The following is a 19722-nucleotide window of genomic DNA, read 5'->3' on the forward strand; positions in this document are numbered from 1 at the left end:
TTATTTCAACTTTTTACCTCAGAATTTTTACTTTTTTCTCAGAATTGCATGACACAATCTTGAATTTTAGACTTTTCCCTCTGTAAAATCGAAATTGCAAATTATAAAGTCTGAATTGCAAGATATAAACACGCACTTCTGAGAAATAAAGTCAAAATTGCACGACAAACTCACAATTCAACCAAAAAAATCTGAGATAAAAATGGCAATAATTGTTTTTATTTTTTACTCAGTGGCAGAAATAAGCTTCCGTATGTATGACAAAAAAAATATTCCTCCAAAAATCCGATCAGAGAAACCCTACCAACATATAATGTGCTCGTAGAAAATGAAAAAAAAAAACGTAAAAGATACACAAACATCTTTATTATCTTTATTTATTAATATAAAAATAATCTAATTTATATCTTCACTGAATCAACATAAATACTTTAATTGATACCTACAATCCGGGCTGATCCGTTTAGTTTCCTATAATGCCTGGAGTTTGGGCATGCAAATTGTGTCATACGGCACTGCAAAAAGAGGCGGGATTTTGTTGAAGTTGATCAGACATAAAAAAAGCGAGCGATTGGTCCATTTTTAAAATTTCTGTCCAGAGAGGTCATGTTTTGATCTTGGATTTGAACTCATGCAGCCACGTGATGTGATTTCACAGGTCAAAGTTCACCAAGCTTGAACTTTCCAATCCACCGAACTGCCAAACTTGTTTTGCATGCGTATGAATGGAAGAATAAGGGGAGAAAAGTTCTGTGTGACCACGGCTTTACTCTAAAAAAACAATACAATGACACACATGGTTCACAATCAATTGTAAAAAATCAAGATGGAAAATTAGCTTCATAGTACACCAGGACCTAATTTTACAAACTTTTCTTAGAGTGTGTGGGACTCTATATTAAACTATTGAACTTTTGAAACATTTTTAAGCTCCTGTTTGTGCCCGTCTGCCACGCAGTATTCACACATACTCCATTACAAAAGGCGTGTAAACTCAAACAAACACTTCATAATACAGACTAACACACAGCCAAAGAAAGACCTTCAACCTCTTGTTTCAAAAGGGTGTGTAGAAAAACTGGTTCTGTCGGACATCCCGTTCCATTCTTTGGTGGGATTTTCACAACAGGTGAAGTCTGAAGAATAAATAGCTAAAGAAATATGTTTTTACTTGTTCACAGAAGCGAATAACCTGTAATTGTCCCTGATTTGATTATACATTTTTAAAGGCTTCTGGTTTCAGCTTGCATAGATTTGCTGCATGAGCCTTTAACACTAATAAGATAAAAGTACTTTGGGAGGAAACTACTGTACAGCAATCATTGAATGACTGTGTGAGTGTGTGTGTGTGTGTGTGTGTGTGTGCGTGCGTGCGTGCGTGCGTGTGTGTGTGTGTTTGACTGCATTTGCTATGTCATGAGGAAAGACAACCCATGTGCTAACCTTAACAGTAGTCACAGTATGAAGTATGAAACACCCCTGTTAATTGCAACCAATTTTACTTTTGTAACGTGTCATTTTAAAGAAAACTGAAATGTAGAGTGGACCTATAAACCACTGGATTTTTATTTTTTAAATGTGACCAAATATGTCTTTGCTAAACCAACGATTAGCTGTCTCACTGCTAGGCATGGGACGATAACCGTTTTCAAGGTATACTGCGGTTTGGAAAAGTTAAGGTTTTAAAACTGCCAAAAATTTTTGTAAAACCATTCCTGAGGTATGTGTAAAAAATTTTATTTGCATTTTTTTGTTTGTTTTTTAGGAAAACAGTGTCTCCAGCAGAAAAGATATCCAAAGATGCCATTTGAAATTGTAAACAAATCTGTGTTATTAAAACTAATGAAGACAGCAGAAGTCAATGATTCATTTGAATTACTTAGCCTGACATGTTTACTGTTCCAAAATATTATAAATCTTTCAAAAAATAAAATATATTGTGTTCAAAGGGGGGAAAAGTTTTTGTTTTTTGCCCAGATATTTAAAATGAATATATTTTAGAGCAGTAATCGTAATTTTTTTTCCAAGGTTATCCTACCGTCAGAATCTTATACCGGCCCATGCCTACTCACTGCTAGTTGACATTATCCAATAACCTTCATAGCCTCTCAGCAATGGCACCAGAATAATTCATTAAAATGAGAAGTATGTATTTACCTTTTGCTAGGGGAAACATCCCTTAAAATTCAGATGAAAGTCCCTTTAAAGGCACAATACATACAATTTTTTGTTTAAAAATCTAAAAAAACATAAAAACCGTGTTATACTGTATCTTTCGCTGACTTATCAAACTTATATTATTTCAAATGTTTCAAAGAATATTCAATTCCAAAATTAAATAAGCCATTTTAAATAGAGAAATATGGAAATATGTCTCCATGCTTATTTCATCATAAACCCCCGAGTTCCGGTTTGTTTTTGTAGAAAACAGGGAAACACCAAAGAAGCTTTAATATGTTGTATGTTTAATTAGACTGCACAAACCTTAAAATGTATTTAGTATTATAAAAAAGCACTGCTTCTTCCTCATATGATAATGACAGAAAGAAGCGGAAGCAGTCAACTGTGGCATAATAAAAGCTCCTCTGCTTTTGTGACGCGTCAACTTTAGTGATCACGTTTCAGCTTTACTCTACTGAACTACCATAATTGAAAGTTTTTAACCCTCTACCACATAGTGTTGCCATATGGCAACATGATATTTATGTTAATTTCCCTGCTACTGTTTCTTTAAGACCAACATTAATATTTTTGTTAGAAAGAGAAGACCCTAGTGTAGCCAATGATGTGCTTTGGTTAAGTCACATGACCTGCAGTGTTTTTCTGTAGCGTGACTTCTGACAGACTGGTGTTTATTGGGAGTACTTGCTGAATGGAAATGTAAACGTCAATAAAAACAAAGGATCAACTTATGTCAGATCCACATAAAAAAATCTGAAATATCACCTCCTGTAAGTTATGATGACATATTCACAACTCCATTTTCTTTTATCAAATTAGTTTTTTGTAAATCGATCAAAAGTATGTGTTGCCATAATGGCAAAACTGCAATAGTGGAACGTGCAATATTGCAATGGGTTAGCTAGCTAACAAGATCAGCTGTGAACTTTTATGTTGTAACAATAACAACATGAATGCTAGTAATATAATGTTGATTAGTTCTATGTTAACGACATTTGCATTCTGGATAAAATCTAGTTTTAATGGCAATACTACTTTTGAATATATATGAATACATGGAACAGTGTATTAGCGAGCACCACCATGTTCTGTGGTGAGTGAAAGAAGAAAAGGACAGAACGGGCTCTTCCTGCAGATGAAAGTGAGGATGAGATGGGTTTTAGTGACCATGAGAATGATGCAGCCTGGACATTTCGTCACCTTAGAATTATAAGGTTCTATCTGAGATTTTTGTCAAAAATGAGTTATTGACATATTCTTATTAAATGATAACTTATTTACATTATAGGATGTTTTTTATGAGTTGTTAACATTTTTTAAAAAACAAATGTTATACACATACTGTTTGCTATATGGAATGCAAAAACTTTGAAGCTCAACATCTCAAAATCATTCAGAACGCAGATAGAACCTTATAATTCTAAGGAGACGATTCGATAGAGACAGTTCAGGTAAGTTAGCTCAGAGGCAGATAAGACAGGCGTAGTATAGTAGTATGATATAGAAACATTGTTAGCTAGTAGCTGTATTATAGATGCATCTAGATATACTAGACTTGTTATTTATTTGTTATAATATTTACTGGTGAAAATATTTACATTTACTGTATGTTATATACATGATAATACAATATTATGATTGTTTTTTAATAATATTCAGCAAAAAAGAATGGAATAAATGAAAGCTCTTGAAATATGAGTTGTTGGAAAGCATGTATAAGGTGTCATTTAAAAGTTCTGATTTAAAGCTTGTAATACTGCGACACCAATTAAATAATTTCAAACAACAAAATTATTAATTATAAGGAAAGTTTTAAATTTGAGTTAAGTTTTAAAGTTGGACATTGTTGCCATATGGCAACATATCATAAAGTACCTTAAAAAAATAAACGTTTCCAAATTATTTTTACAGCACTTCAGGTTTACCCATTTTAAGAAAAGAAATCAGTCAAATATTTTTTTATAGATTTATCATAATGCGTGCGGTAGAGGGTTAATACTTTAGCACATCCAGGAACGTGATTTTCATAGGATATTTCTGCCATGATTCCACACTGAGTGTCATCAAACTATGCCTTTGTTTGTTGTGAATATTAGCCCTCTAGTGATGAAAATTACTTACTGTCCATTTAAATGTGCGTCACATTTATGTCGGGTTGAATATCAGACCAGTTTTGTCAAAATTGATTTTACATCATATGTCGTGTTGATTAATAATTGACAATGGGTTTAAGAATTCAATAATCATATCTTGGATGGCCTATCACCATGGATGATGTAAAAAAAATTCCATCACATTGATTCAGTCACATTTTGAGTGCAGAAGCTCTTTCATATCAAGTCTTCAAGCATGGCAAAATGAAAGAAAGACAATTTTATTGGTGCTGCTCATTGGAATTATTCCAAAGAAAATGGCAACTCCTCCTGTTTTGCTTCTGTTCACAAAAGTCAGTCATTAGTGGCAATTTTTTTTCACAATTACTGTACATCATGAAATTTCTCTGAAATATTGTTAACTGGCTGACAGAAAACTCTTGGTCACTTTTACCAGGGGCAAACTGGCCATCTGGCAGACCAGGCAGTTTCCCGCTGGGCCGACGTACTTTTTGGGCCATCAGCATGATGTAGGCCTAGTTATAATAATATTTATACAATTTAGTTATAATGATATTACATATGATATTACAGATATATACACGATCAAACTAGTGTGCAACTTAAGCAAATTTAATACTAAAATCTTTTAAATTTGGTTTTGTAGTTCAGGCCCAAATAAATATTTGTTTCCATATTTTATTCGTTAAATTTATTTTAATTGACTATATAAAATGTTTTAGCTATGTTTTGATGTTTCACTGTTGAGTTCATTCATTCATTCATTTTCTTTTCGGCTCAGTCCCTTTATTAATCTGGGGTCACCACAGCGGAATGAACCACCAACTTATCCAGCACATGTTTTACGCAGCGGATGCCCTTCCAGCCGCAACCCATCTCTGGGAAACATCCCTACACACTCATTCACACTCATACACTAAGGACAATTTAGCCTACCCAATTCACCTATACCACATGTCTTTGGACTGTGGGGGAAACCGGAGCACCCGGAGGAAACCCACGCAAATGAAGGGAGAACATGCAAACTCCACACATTCGAACCAGCAACCTTCTTGCTGTGAGGCGACAGCACTACCTACTGCGCCACTGCAACACCTTCACTGTTGAATTAAACATTTTAATTTTTTAAGAGTCAATTTTTTGTCCCAGTCCAGCTGTGTCTTTCACATTCACAATTTATCCACCAATTGGCACACCATCCCATTAACACCTGATGCTAATACATTCTGCAAACTTCCTCTATATCAGCTAGTTTTTATACATCCCCAGAGAGGCTCTTGTGCTGCTGAACCTCAAAAATGGCATGCTGGGAATGTTTAAAGACCCCTTTAAACTGAAGCTATTTCCTGCTTTCACAAATCAGGTACAGCAGTGGACAAAACACAATAAAAAATGATGGACGACACTTTTAGCATGTTGACTGTATATGGTAATGCATTATACCTGAATTATTCATCTGAGGTTGTAGTCTAATGAAAGAATAATGACAGTATTTTCATAAACAGCTCTTTTTTCAGGGTTTCTTTTTTAAAATGCATGTTTCCAATAAAGAAGCTTGAAAGGAAGGCCGTAAACCCTCATAAAGGAGTCAATGCATTTAACAAATTGCAGGTTCATTCCAGCTACTGCAAATAAAAAACAAAGACTCATGGGAAAAGGAAGGACGAACTTCATCTTTCTGAAGCAGCCTGCAGGAATTTATTATTATTTTATTTTTTTGGCAATTTAAATATTTAAATGAAGTTTAAATAAATTTAAAAAAAGACGAGAACGAGACAAGATTTTTAACCTAGTTTGAAGAAGTCTTTTATTCAACTGAAAAAAAAATTTGAAATTGCTAAACTATTTAGGTGCTTTTTTAAAAATCAACTTGTAATGAATGTTATATTACTTCTATTTGAATGAATTCTGTGCTGTAAAGGACATGCAAACACATAGGAAATAGTCTTTTACATATAATTTTAAATAGTAGCAAAATATTTCCTAATATATGAATGGAAAATAGATTTTAATTCAAATGAAGAAGAAAAAATCACAATGTAAAACAATTTGGGTGTTTTTTTAAGTAATGAATGGTATTTTATTTCTATTTTAATTAAATATTTGTCGTAAAGGACATGCAAACACTGCAAAAAACTCTACCCACTGACTTCACATCAGAAATTGAACTCCTTTCCACAAATTGAACTTTAAAAAAAAATCACGTAATTTTTAGTATTTCATTTTTAATTTTTCATCAGTTTCTCTTTCATTCAGCAACATTTCATTCAAGCCCCCGTGACTTACTCTAAGGGTACTGGATGCGACAATGAAGTAAGGACTGATAGGAGAGAGTTGTTTTAAAGTAATTTAATACCGTTCACTGAATTAAAAGAGAACTTATGTTTTACCCGGACAGCATAAATGCATATTCTGTAATGATGATGTGACAAGTCTTGAGGAGTTAACGGTGTGTGTGTGTGTGTGTGTGTGCGTGTGTGTGTGTGTGTGTGTGTGCACACTCGCTTAGAGATGTGTGTCTGTGGTAGGCATGGGACAATAACCGTTTTCAAGGTATATCGCGGTTTGTATAAGTCAAGGTTTTAAAACTGTCAAAATTTTCTGCTATAACGTTCCAAAGAAATGTGTAAGATTTTTTTTTTCTCCAGCAGAACAGAAATCCAAATCAGTGTTTTTAAAACAATTGAAGACCGCAGAAGTCAATGATTCATTTGAATTATTCAAAAATATTTTAAGTGTTTCTCCAAATAAAATATATTTTAATTAATATTTTATATTATATGTTCAAAGTGGAAAAAAGTAAAAACACAGATATTTAAAAAGAATATATTTTAGATCATTAATCAAAGTACTGTATTACTGTAAAACCGTGGTATTTTTATCCAAGGTTATCTTACCGTCAGAATCTTATACCGGCCCATGCCTAGTCTGTGGTACTTTACTGACTCTGTATTTGCAGAGAATAATGTCAAACAGCCCTGTGTGTATCTTATCCTGTCGCAAAATGCAGCTTTAAGATTGTAATAGTTTGATTAAGGTCTTTATATGTCTTTCCTGCACTTCAATAATGCAACTGAAATAGGAATACTCCACATGTATTAATTCCAACTGTGTTTACGACGATTATAACTTTCAGCATTTCTAAAGTGTTATTCCATCACATGGTAATGAAGCATGATTAATGTCAGAGGCTGCAGTTGTAGCCTCTGTTGAACGTGCCAGCCGTAAAAAAAAACACACTCGTCACACCTGCCCAAGCAAACGAGTGACGCGAAACACAGAGGCAGCCTGGGTTGCCAGGTGTGTGCAAAGCACTTGGTGTGTGGTTCAAATCCAATCCTGCCTCCAATCATCAGTGCTAAATTTACCCTCACGCTCCATTATAACGTCACAAGTCACGAGACAACTTTTCACCATTTAATCGTATGACGAGATCTTGTCGCATCCCTAATAAATACTAAGCAGCAGATAAATATATTGAAGAAAAAACTACACATTTTCACAGGAATAAAGGTAAATATTATGGTAAAAATAGCCAATCAAACACAGTCCCAATATTTAATTCAATAGACATGTATGTGCTATTTACCTCCCAAAATGTGGAGTGTTTAAGACAGGATATCTTAGTTGTCTGTGTGCATTGATGATGTTTAGGTCCTTTGCTTCTCCTACAGTAGAACTAGTTATAATGTTTTGTCTTATCAGTATAGCTTTCATCTGTCAAGCATGAAAACCCCACATACAGTTTAATGTGGTGCCAGCAGCTAAACACAAGACTTCCAAAAACCAGCAAACCACATCATAATAAAAGTGAAAAACCGTAAATGAATCTTACAGGCCTATAACCGCATCTCCTCTGATAAGAACTGGAAAACTAAAGGTGGATCTAGTTCTCATAAAGTACACTACAAATACAATCTGAAGTCTCTAAATCCTTTCAACCCAAGCCTAAGATCTGTGGTTAAAGGAATAAATGCAAGAAGCTGTAGTTCAATGGTAAGATCCCTATCATGCTAAATAACATGCTAAATAATGCGATATTCGTTACAATCGATACAACCAACATATGTTTCATATTATTTCAGGGGATAGAAAGCATCACTAGAATTTCCGACATTGAACCCATCTGTTCTACTGGTTTATAAAACAAATCAGAAATAAATCTATGACCAGCACTTCGCTCCACTGGTGGTTTTATCAACCTGAAAACATCAAGAACAATCAGGTAAGCAAAAACAGAATGGAGTTCCTTTTTTGCTGTCTTATTACCTTCTTAAAAAGATGGTTCTTCCTAAAATGAGAGTTGTGTCATCCTTTACTCATCCTTCACTTGTTTCTTTCTGCTGATTTATTGCAAATGATCGAGATGTGTTTATTGCGATATGTGCACATTTTGTAATATTTTGATCATTTCACTATATTGCATACCTCATACACAAATTTGCATTTTCATAGTCATTTTCATTTTCATTCTAGTCCCCATGATACGATATACTTGTGTCACATAAAAATACTAGGTCTCACTTTATATTAGGTGGCTTTAACAAATATGTACTTATACTGAAATTAATTATTTGTTAGAATGTACTTATTGTGTAAATACAAGTTTTTATATTGTACCTTTAACTGATTAAATACAGTACTTGAGTGTAATTACATCTGTAATCAATTTCTGTAATTACATTTCTAATTACACAGTTGACCATCCCTTACACCTTAACCCATGCTTAAACCTACCCACACCACCAAACCTGTCACCTATAGCACATGCTTTTGGACTGTGGGGAAAACCAAAGCAGCCAGAGAAAGCCCACGCCAACATGAGGAAAACATGCAAACTCCACACAGAAATGCCAACTGGTCCAGTCGGAACTCAAACCAGTGGCCATCTCGCTGTGAGGCAACAGTGCTAACCACTATACCACCATGCGGCCCCTATATTGTAATCATGATTATTTAAAATGGGTGGGACATAAAACAAACAAACAATGCAATGGAAATTTTACAACAGAATAAAATATACCAATGAAACAAACTGTATTCACTGTAAAAACTTGTTTTTGTTTTTATTTCTTATTAAAGGGCACCTAGGTTACCCCTTTTTTCAGATTTAATATGAGTCTTTTGTGTCTCCAGAATGTGTCTGTAAAGTTTCAGCTCAAAACACCCATCAGATTTTTTATTATACCTTTTATAAGTTTCTATTCTATCCCTTTTAGCATCAAGTAGCGGTTTTCTTGTACTGCGCCTTTAAGGCTAGTCCTCTCCGCCCACCGTTTCTACGTGCCTTTCAGCGTGCCTTAATCTCCTCCCTCGGCTGCTTCAGACCACAGACAGACATAAAGGAAACAGATCTCACGTAGCGTTTGTGAGAAATACTACAGTAAGAACTTTACCAATGAGTATTTGATGCATTTGTTGCGGAGTTGCAACGATGAGTCACACACAATGTCGTTACAAAGTTCATGCACACACACAGACAGCGCGGACACGCACACACAGACAGCGCGCAATTAGCGTTGCACTCTTTTTGCACGCATATGTGACAGGATACAGGTTAATATCCACTGCTGTATGAATATCTGTTATGTTAATGTACAAAATAAACTTGATTTAACGTCCACAAACCGGGATTGAAGCGTCTTCTTTCATAATTGTTCTGACACACGTGTGTGATGATGATTGATGATTATAGCAAACTGAACACACCTTTTATTCCCGGTTGCTTTGCGCACATCCTGTCTTGTTGATATGATTATACACATGACTACCGGTACATGCTAATACGCAGCTGTCAATCAATTCGGTGGGCGGGGGGACCGCACTCCTATGTCAAGTTGCAGTTGGTCGGAAAACCGCTCCAATTGGTCCACCGTTTTTATGTTGTTAAACTGAAAAAAAAACCACTAGGTGTGTTTAAATCACCCCAATATGACGGTCTATACACTATACCTACACATATGTCTGTCCAAACAGCTTGAAAAGTAGATTTTTCACCATAGGTGCCCTTTAAAGCTACAAATGTCCTTCAGTCATGACCAGTGAGTGATTTTGACTTTGTTTGACTAATAATAATTAAACACAGGAGGAATATATCTGCTGTCACTTTAAAGAGCTCAGTATAACTCAAACTCAAGTAGTTTTTTTTATTATTATTCGTTTTAAAAAGAATGCGCAAGATGAAAAAGAAGTTGTAAAAGGCTGAGTGACACCCCTGTGCTGCAGTAGGCAGGGTAATAAATGTGTCACAATGTTGGTGTGCACACTCTCACAGAAAAGATGAGGTGGGCTTCTCGTCCGGTGTGTGACCCCCTCCAAGTCTTTAAAATCTTGATTGCGTAAATGCAATGGACCACTGGTACCTCCAAGGAGTCTAAGTAAACAGAGTTTAGGAGTTAAAACAAACTCCCCTAAAAGACTGCTTTGGTGAGCTGTTTCGAACTGCCAAAACAAACTCAAAACAATCTTCGTTTCAACCACTTTTGTTCAAAATGGCATCATTTCAGCTTGTTCTTCAAGTATACCAGGACCTTAAAAGTTACACATCGCAAGTTGCAAATGTCACATTACATGATTTTACCACATGAAATTAGGCTTGGTAGAAAAATGAATGCAGACTGCTTGAAAGGGGGTATGATATATCACATTAATTGTTTTATATCAATTACCTTTTTTTCATAATCGTTGCCGAGGCCAAAATCAAAATTAAATTTTTGCCTTACTTTTATACTGTATGTTGTACAGTATGTACCCATCCACATTGCCAACCCAGGCTCATTCTGATTATGTACCCCTATATACATTTCTAGAGTGCGCCAAATACATCCCAGGAGTTTTTGTTTTCGCTTATCTGCTAGAGGGCGCTGTGTACGCTTTTTGAGATCTCAAATTCTTTTTTGTGAGTGCCATTCGTGCCAGCTCTTCTCGCATAAATCCACCAGAGACTTCTGTCGACTGACTGACTAACCAACCGACTGATATCCCCAAGCACCCACTTCCCTAAACCCAACTAAAAGTGTTTTGGAAAGCAATCTAGAAAAAGAAAGGACTTTGCGGCAGCCTGATTTTTACTATGTTTTCAGATTTGACCACATTTTCACCCTGTTATTTGCTTGTTCGTTTTATTTTTTGGCCTTTGTTTTTGTCTTACCTGCTTTTTGGAACTGTTGTTCGCAGGCCCCAAACACTGTCGTCACGGTCAACTCTACAGTCAAAGTCTCAAATCCTCTGGTGTACACGATGAGCCACCAGACAAACTGATAACAGCGGAAAAGCCGTCCATATGGAGGTAAGCGGTCAGCTGGTAAGCATGAAAAGGAACGGTGTCATACCGCCCTGTAGCATTCGTTTTAAAGACCAAATGTAGCCATGCCAAACGTAGCTTTGGATACATAATTCGCGATCTCCAGAAATGTATATAGGGCAACATTTTCAGAATGAGCCTATGTTGCACAGTGCAGCCATCTTTATTTTACTAACTTACTGCAAGCTGAAGGTGACCAAGCTCACCAGAAAAAAAACAACAACTCATCAAAACCATCTACTGTGGTGGACTGTAAAGAAATAGATTTTATTTAAAACCACTGTAAGCTCAATGAACTAAAGGTCAGCGTAAGGGAGGAGTTTGTTCCACATGTCCCTAAACACACACACGCACCATACGTTTCACCACTATGTTGTTAGGGTCATCCATCTTTAAGCAGGTTCTCCATAAATAGAGCATCCACTGAACCCATGGGGATTCCATCATGCCCTGCTATATTCTACTGGAGGTCCATGAGCATGGCTCATATTTCCACAGCACGATCCCTCTGGCACTCACCTAGCCAAAATTCACTCTTGATTTGTGTTATTTGGCAAATGCAATTGTGTGAATTGAGGTAAGATTGTATAATCAAACGCGTTTGAACACTAGGATGAATCGAATGTTCCTTCTACTCTCGCGATGCAGCATAACTCAATATTGCAGTAAAAGTCTATGGTCGTGAGTTATATAAGAGCCCCATTCCTTGCATATCACACTGTATGTCAAAGCTGTTTGAAGTCAGGAGAGGAGGTTCACATTTAATATTCTGCATTCGCTTGCATTTAGCACTGAAGTGTATAGGTTCATGAATACATGTTAAATCACTTCTGTCATTTGACCTCTTTGTGACCTAATGGTCACAGATACCTTCTCATGACTGTCACTCAAAAGGTTGTGCAAGGTATTGAAGCACCTTTCCATAAGAATATTTTTATAATGAAAAAGAGTAATTGAAATTAATTTTGCCCACAAATCAAAGAGAAAAAAAAGTATTTTTTCCCTCACAATTCTGAGTTTACACCAAACAGGTCATACCTCTGAGTTTATATCTTCCAGGGGTTTTTCTGTCTCAGTATACTGACTTTGTGTTATCTTGTAATTTAAGAGTTTATAACAAAACACTGAGATATAAACTTTAGGTTCTGACAAGAAAACTCATAATAACAAGATCTTATCTTACAATTTGGACTTCTCTTATTATAGATATGACATCTATAATATGAAATATAATCACTCAACTACAAAAAAGGACAGATTTGTGAGTTAAATGTTATGTAAATAAATCTAATAGCTGATAAATGACAGATATTTTTAATGATACAGGTATTTCAAAGTAAAAAAACGCTTCACAAAAGAATAGTTTTGATTGATTTGCTACACTTGAATTTAAGTATTTCAACATTGTAATGTACAGTGTGAAAAATATGTTTTTTGATTTCAAAACGATTGCACGTTAGATCACAGCAAATGGATTCTAAATGTAAAATGAAGGTACAGATACTGTAAAACATCAATGTGCAACTGTATAAACTCCATTTTGATTCTTTTTCAATACAAAATTCCAACATTTTTAATTTAATTAGTCAAAAAACTTATCAGTCACACTTTACAATAATGTTTCATTAGTTACTGTTAGCTACTTTAATGAACAATAATGAACTAAGTATATACTAATAATAAACAATACAGCATTTATTAATTAATCACAGTTCAACATTTACTAACGCCTTATAAACATCTAAATTCATGTTTGTTAACATTAGTTAATGAGTTAAAATGTACTAACACTGAACTCTATTTTCATTAACTAACGATAACTAACAAAGACCGTAATGAATGTATTATGTACTGTTTGTTCATGGTATTAAATGCATTAACTAACATTAGCTAATACAACCTTATTCTAAAGTGTTACAATTAGCTGGAGAGGAAAACCCTACAAAATGTAAAGATGTGTCGAATGTGTAGTGTAACATTAAAAAATGTAAAAATAGTGTCAAAGCCAGACAAACATTCCAAGAGATGCTTAAATCTACAAGAAACTTTAAGCATTAATTCATCCACAGGGCTTGCAGATGTGAGACAGGATGATCCTCGGACATGGCAGGATGATTAAAGGATTTGAAAGCAAATTGCATGCCCATTTCGAGCAACAAGAGCAACTATAACTCCATTTTAGCAGCTTTCTGCCTGCATGGGAGGACAACACCCGGAACCACAGTAATGGATCTAAAGCACTTAATCTAAGTCTTACTCTTTGTGGTAGAGAAAAAGCAAGATAAAAATCCAAGACTCAATGCACAGATCACATTTGTCCACTTATGTTCATTGACCTCTCATGTTGCACCCAAGGACAAACAAAAGCTCCTCTGACGCACCAGACCAATCTTACAAGGAAATGTAACAATTTTAAGTATTACGTCCAAAAATGTGTACAAATTCAAATTTCATTCATACTAGGGCTGCACAATATATCGTTTCTGCATCGATATCGCAATATGATCATTCGCAATAGTCACATCGTAGGATGTGCAATATAGAGTCTGAATTATAATTCATCATTTGCATGTATTTTTTATTTTAAAAACATTCAGGCATAAGAAATTGTATCGCTTTCTATCTTCAATGACAATTGATATCAATGAATTATTTACAACTAATATTATGTACTATTATTTTACATGTGTTTATTCATTTTACTGTATTTAAATACTGTATATCATAACACACTGTTTATTTCATTTGTATATTTTATATTGTATTTATTTATTAATGTTATTTTATGCAGACGCACTCCTACTACAGCATCATCCACTCTAAAATGATTAATTCTTTCTAAATAGGACTATTCAAGACATTTGGTGAAATTGTATTTATATCGCAATATATATTGCAGAAAATCTAAATATCGCAATGTCAGATTTTTCCAATATCATGCAGCCTTAATTCATATCAAACTGCAAGAAGGAGGAGGCCTACCCACAAAGCCCACCCATAAACTGTCATTGGAGGATGAGCAAATAATACTAAACTGTACAATTGAGATCATTCATTCATATATCAAAAAGTTCCACATCGGAGGCACCATTAGATTTTGCTGAGCAGATATCAAAGCGTAGAAAAACTGTTCTGGGGTGTGTTTCCAAAAACCATCATTAGCCAACTAAGGTCACAAGTTCTGTTGTTACAAATATTAAATACAGTGGTTTGGTGTTTTCATCATTCCAAGATAACACTAAGTGTCAGCTTTTATCTGTGGTTTTATGTTTAGAATAAAATATGGAATATTCTTAGTAAAGCTTGTAAAGGAAATATAGGCCCTATATGTGCCGATTACATATGTTTCAATTAATATGGAAAACTAATGCATGTTTTACTAAAACTAATATTATATTTAAAAAATGATCGTACATGTAAAACAATATAATTTCTAAAAAATAAATAAACGCATTTGATAAATAAGTGGATTTCTCTAAAAAAAAATTGTTACTCCACCCTGTTTAGAGAAGGGCTGTATCTGCAATAGCCACATCCAGGATTATATTATTAATTAAAGAAAAATATATTTATATTTATAATTATTATTATTATAAATAATGTAAACAATGATGACCATTTTATTTTATGTTCGATTGTTCTATTTCTGTACCTAAATACTGTTAGACTCTCCAGAAAACCTTAAAGCACTATTTATTTGACTTTTATCTTTGCTCTGTTGTTTTTATATATGCTAGTAATTTATCATGATTTTTGCAGAATCACTGTATAAAAAAAGATTTGATCATCTGAATCTATCTAAATGAATTAAATCTAGCTGTTTAAATCATCTGGTGAAATTATATTCATATCGCAATATTCTGTATATTGCAGAAAAACTAAATATCGTGATGTCAGATTTTTCCAGTATGGTGCAGCCCTAGTTTAGAGTGTCATTATGGACGTTTTACATTATAACTAACTGCGACAGAGCAACTACAGTTTTGGGAAATGCACCCCTGATCAGTTAGATAGTACATTGTAAAAAATGCTGGGTTCCACACTATTGATTTGTGTTGGGAAAACATGAAGGAATTAAGTTAACTTATTAATTTTTACAAATTGAAGCAGATTGAACTTAAAACAATTAAGCTGTTGCAAAAAAAAACTCAAGACTTGTGTTGTTTCAACTCATTTTAAATAATCAATTTGAACACACAGCAAAACGTCATTTTTTTGAGCATACACTGCAAAAATGCTGGGTTTCATTCAATTCCTTCATGTTGTCCCAACACAAATTGATTGAGTTAACTTAATTTTTTAATAAATTTAAGTGGATCGAACATGAAATTAAATTGTGGCATAAAAACCGCAAAAGTGATTTTTTGAGTGTATGTTATATTTCATTTGTCCATCTTTCCTATCAGATTCTTGTTTGTTGCATTAAAGGTAGGGAAGAGTTTGTTTACCATCACCATGGTCAGCACTAGGAGTATTTCTGCAGCTGTTGAGACCCTTCCAACAGTTATATCATGACTTGGATGCGTTTGCCCTTGTGAAAATTTGACAGCAAGGCCTTTCCTGCAGTCACTTGCTTTGTGATCTCGAAGTGTCAGGTGCCAAAACTCACATTCTCTCCCTGTGATGGCCCCACACACACACATCTAGATGCCCACAGCAATTCTGCCACAAATTTAAGTTGACTGATACACTGACCTGACTATAAACCTGACAATAACTGGCCATATCAGGGCCTGCTTACGCCAATACCTGGTTTTATTGATCGGATCACAATTGGACGACTAAGCTTGTCCAATTTTGGCAACTTCCAGATGTAGTCTAAGCACATTTGCTTAGATCGGTTTTATTACTAAGATGCTCATATGTTTAAATACATTTTGAACAGCCATGAAAAACCACCTGCTCTGTGGCTACTGATTTCATTCTTAAACATTACAGGACTTATAGACAAACAGGATTCAAACTTTGTCATTTGAAATCTTGAGTTCGGTTTGAATGCAAAGCAATATAAAAAGCATGCAAAAATTGGCTTAAATCAATGAACATTTCTGTTTCCTCATTAAAATTCCCTTACAAAGTCAACCTTGTCATTATTTTTTTTAATAGTTTTTCTTCATTGAAACATATGATTACATTCATTCATTCATGTTCCTTAGTCCCTTATTTATCAGAGGTAGACACAGCATTCACAAACACACTTACCTAATTCACCAATAGTGCATGTCTTTCGACTGTGGGAGAAACCGAAGCACATGGAGGAAACCAACGCCAACACGGGGAGAACATGCAAACTCCACACAGAAATGCCAACTGGCCCAGCCAGGACTCGAACTAGTGACCTTCGTGCTGTGAGGTGACAGTGCTAACCACTGAGCCACCTCATATGATTACATTCACTGGCAATCCATCAGCTTTTGGCCATCAGGTTTCAGTAAATATTTCATCCACTACTCAACATCTATTCAATTGTAATAAATATAATAATAAGAAAGTAAATAAATAAATAAAAATAAGTAAAAATACAAATATAATACAAACCAGAACCAACTTTTTTCTCATTTGGGAAGCTGTTTCAAGGTATTTGTTACAACATTGGGAAAAAGCTTCAAACCCTGCTTTAATGCACACTGATTGCTTCAAAAGCATTTAACTGCTTTCTTATTCAGATAACATTGCAGGGTCTATTCATGACAATCAAAATAAAACCTGGCTTTTAAGGCTGACAGCTAAATAATCTTGGACACCTCTAATAATAATCAAGTGCTCTTTAATTACAACTCAAAAAATCCCTATATGTCACATGCCAGTATTTCATCTACCCCTCCCCTTTATGTTCTCACTTTCTCCTTCACATACACACACTTAAATAGCTATCATATTGCTGTCCTTAAGGGGACGTCCTATAGAAATAATGACTTTAATGCAGTACAAAGATTATATATGAGCTCCTTTCCCCAACATTACCTTTAAAACATGTATACACTTTCAAAATACTTCATTCTGTATGATTTATAGAAAGCATAAGCTGTTTCCACACAGAGAACAGAAATGTCCATACAGGGTCAATACTATACACCAAGAATATACTTGTAGGTACATTAAGTCTCTATATATATATATATATATATATATATATATATATATATATATCAGGGAATACCAGGTGTACACACATAAGCAAAAACATCTCTAGACTGCTGTCCAAGGAGACCAGATTGCATCTGAGCTCCTGGAGTGCAACACTGTGTCCTTCTGCCAAAATCATGTTGTTGTTATTGTTGTTGTTTTAAAAGACAATAATCATTCTGTTTAGCAGAGCCACAATGTAACAAAATGCGAGTAAATATTTGCTAAAAGCGTCCAAAGATGAAATATAAACTGTTGCGCGACCGAATATTCCAAAAATATCATAATACAACAGCACAAATTCTGTCATAATGATGATATTAAACGTCGTAACGTTGATTGCGCTATTGGTTGACAATGAAACCATCATGCAACATCAATGACAAAGGTTCCAACTGACAAAGCGCTATTAACAGTCATGTGAAATAAAGAAACACACACTATACACAAAATCAAAACGCGACATCACCTTTTTCTTCAGGCATCGTCTCACGTAACCACGTATATTCTTGTGAATAGGAGAATGAAGGCGCTGTTTGAATAAATATCCGTCAGTTTTTCAGTGGTGAACTGCAGTCTGGTGCATGTTAAAGCTGAGCTCCTCGATCGCGAGAGCCGGGCGGAGAGAAATGCGCTTCCCAGCGCGCGCGACACGGCGATACTACAGGAATGAGCGCAGGTCATATGATTCCCGCCTCACACTCGAGCCACTGCTGCAATCCATTATAAATAGAAGCTTCTCGATCAAAAACATGACACCCCTTCCCAAATATCCGAGGGCGTTCACCGTGTTTTGTGTGAGGTGCACAGCAGGAACAGAATTAATGCAACAACCTGATACGAACACACGAGATACTGCTTAGATTTAAAGGTCTCAGCAGCAGTGTTCTAACTAGCGAAAATGTAATATACACTTTACTTTTGATATGTAAATACCACAAAATGCATTAATGCTTATGCAATACATAAATTATACATGCATACATAAATTGACAATAAAGCTAATAAAGCTATTATTGTTATTTTAATATCATCAATATTTATTATTACCATTTCTACACATTTTATGCATTTTTTTTTTCAAATTAACGTTATAGTTGAAATCAGAATTATCAAATCCCCTTTGAATTTTTCTTCATCTTTTTTAAATATTTCCCAAATGATGATGTTTAACAAAGCAAGGAAATTTTCACAGTATGTCTGATAATATTTTTTCTTCTGGAGAAAGTCTTATTTGTTTTATTTAGAATAGAATAAAAGCAGTTTTTCATTTAAAAAAAAAAAAACATTTTAAGGTCAGAATTATTAGCCCCTTTAAATTTTTAAATGACAAATTAAATCAGTTATTAGAAATAAGTTATTAAAACTATTTTGTTTAGAAATGTGTTGAAATTGGGGGAAAAAATAAACAGCGGGGCTCATAATTCAGAGGGGCTAATAATTCTGACTTCAACTGTGTAACTGTGTATTTATATATACATACATACATACATATATATATATATATATACATACATACATATATATATATATATATATATATATATATATATATATATATATATATATATATATATATATATATATATATATATAAATTATAAATTATTATTTTAATATTATCAGTATTTAATATTAGCATATAAACACATTTTATGCAAAGTTTTCAATTAAAATGACAAAATTTACAATTAAATATACAATTAACTCACCCTCAAGTGGTTAAAACATAAACCTTTATGAATTTTGTTATTCTTTTGAACACAAACAAAGATAATTTGAAGAATGTTAAAAACTGGTAACCATTGACGCACATAATAGGAAAAACAAGTCAGTGGCTACCGGGTTTCGAGTTATCTCAAAAACATTTATTTTATGTTCAACCGAAAAACTCAAACAGGTTTGTAAAAAAAGGGTTATTACTTCAAGCTAAATGCTGGACAAATAAATAAACAGATATTGTTAGAAAATAATTATTTGTTTTGTAAGATGTTCAAA

General features: G+C 34.3%; 1 protein-coding gene across 4 annotated transcripts in view; it reads right to left on the reverse strand.

The window, feature by feature from the left end:
* Window positions 1-18431, reverse strand: part of ablim2 (actin binding LIM protein family, member 2) — a 116644-nt gene extending 98213 nt beyond the window's left edge. For all 4 annotated transcript variants that reach the window (XM_056469278.1, XM_056469277.1, XM_056469276.1 and 1 more), the window contains exon 1: window positions 18194-18431. In XM_056469278.1, coding sequence (XP_056325253.1) covers window positions 18194-18209 — 16 coding nt within the window. In that variant the 5' untranslated portion in view covers window positions 18210-18431. The remainder of the gene's footprint in view (window positions 1-18193) is intronic.
* Between the last annotated feature and the right edge of the window lie 1291 nt (window positions 18432-19722).

This window comes from Danio aesculapii, chromosome 12 (genome assembly GCF_903798145.1).
Source record: "Danio aesculapii chromosome 12, fDanAes4.1, whole genome shotgun sequence".
NCBI classification, from domain to species: Eukaryota; Metazoa; Chordata; class Actinopteri; order Cypriniformes; family Danionidae; genus Danio; species Danio aesculapii.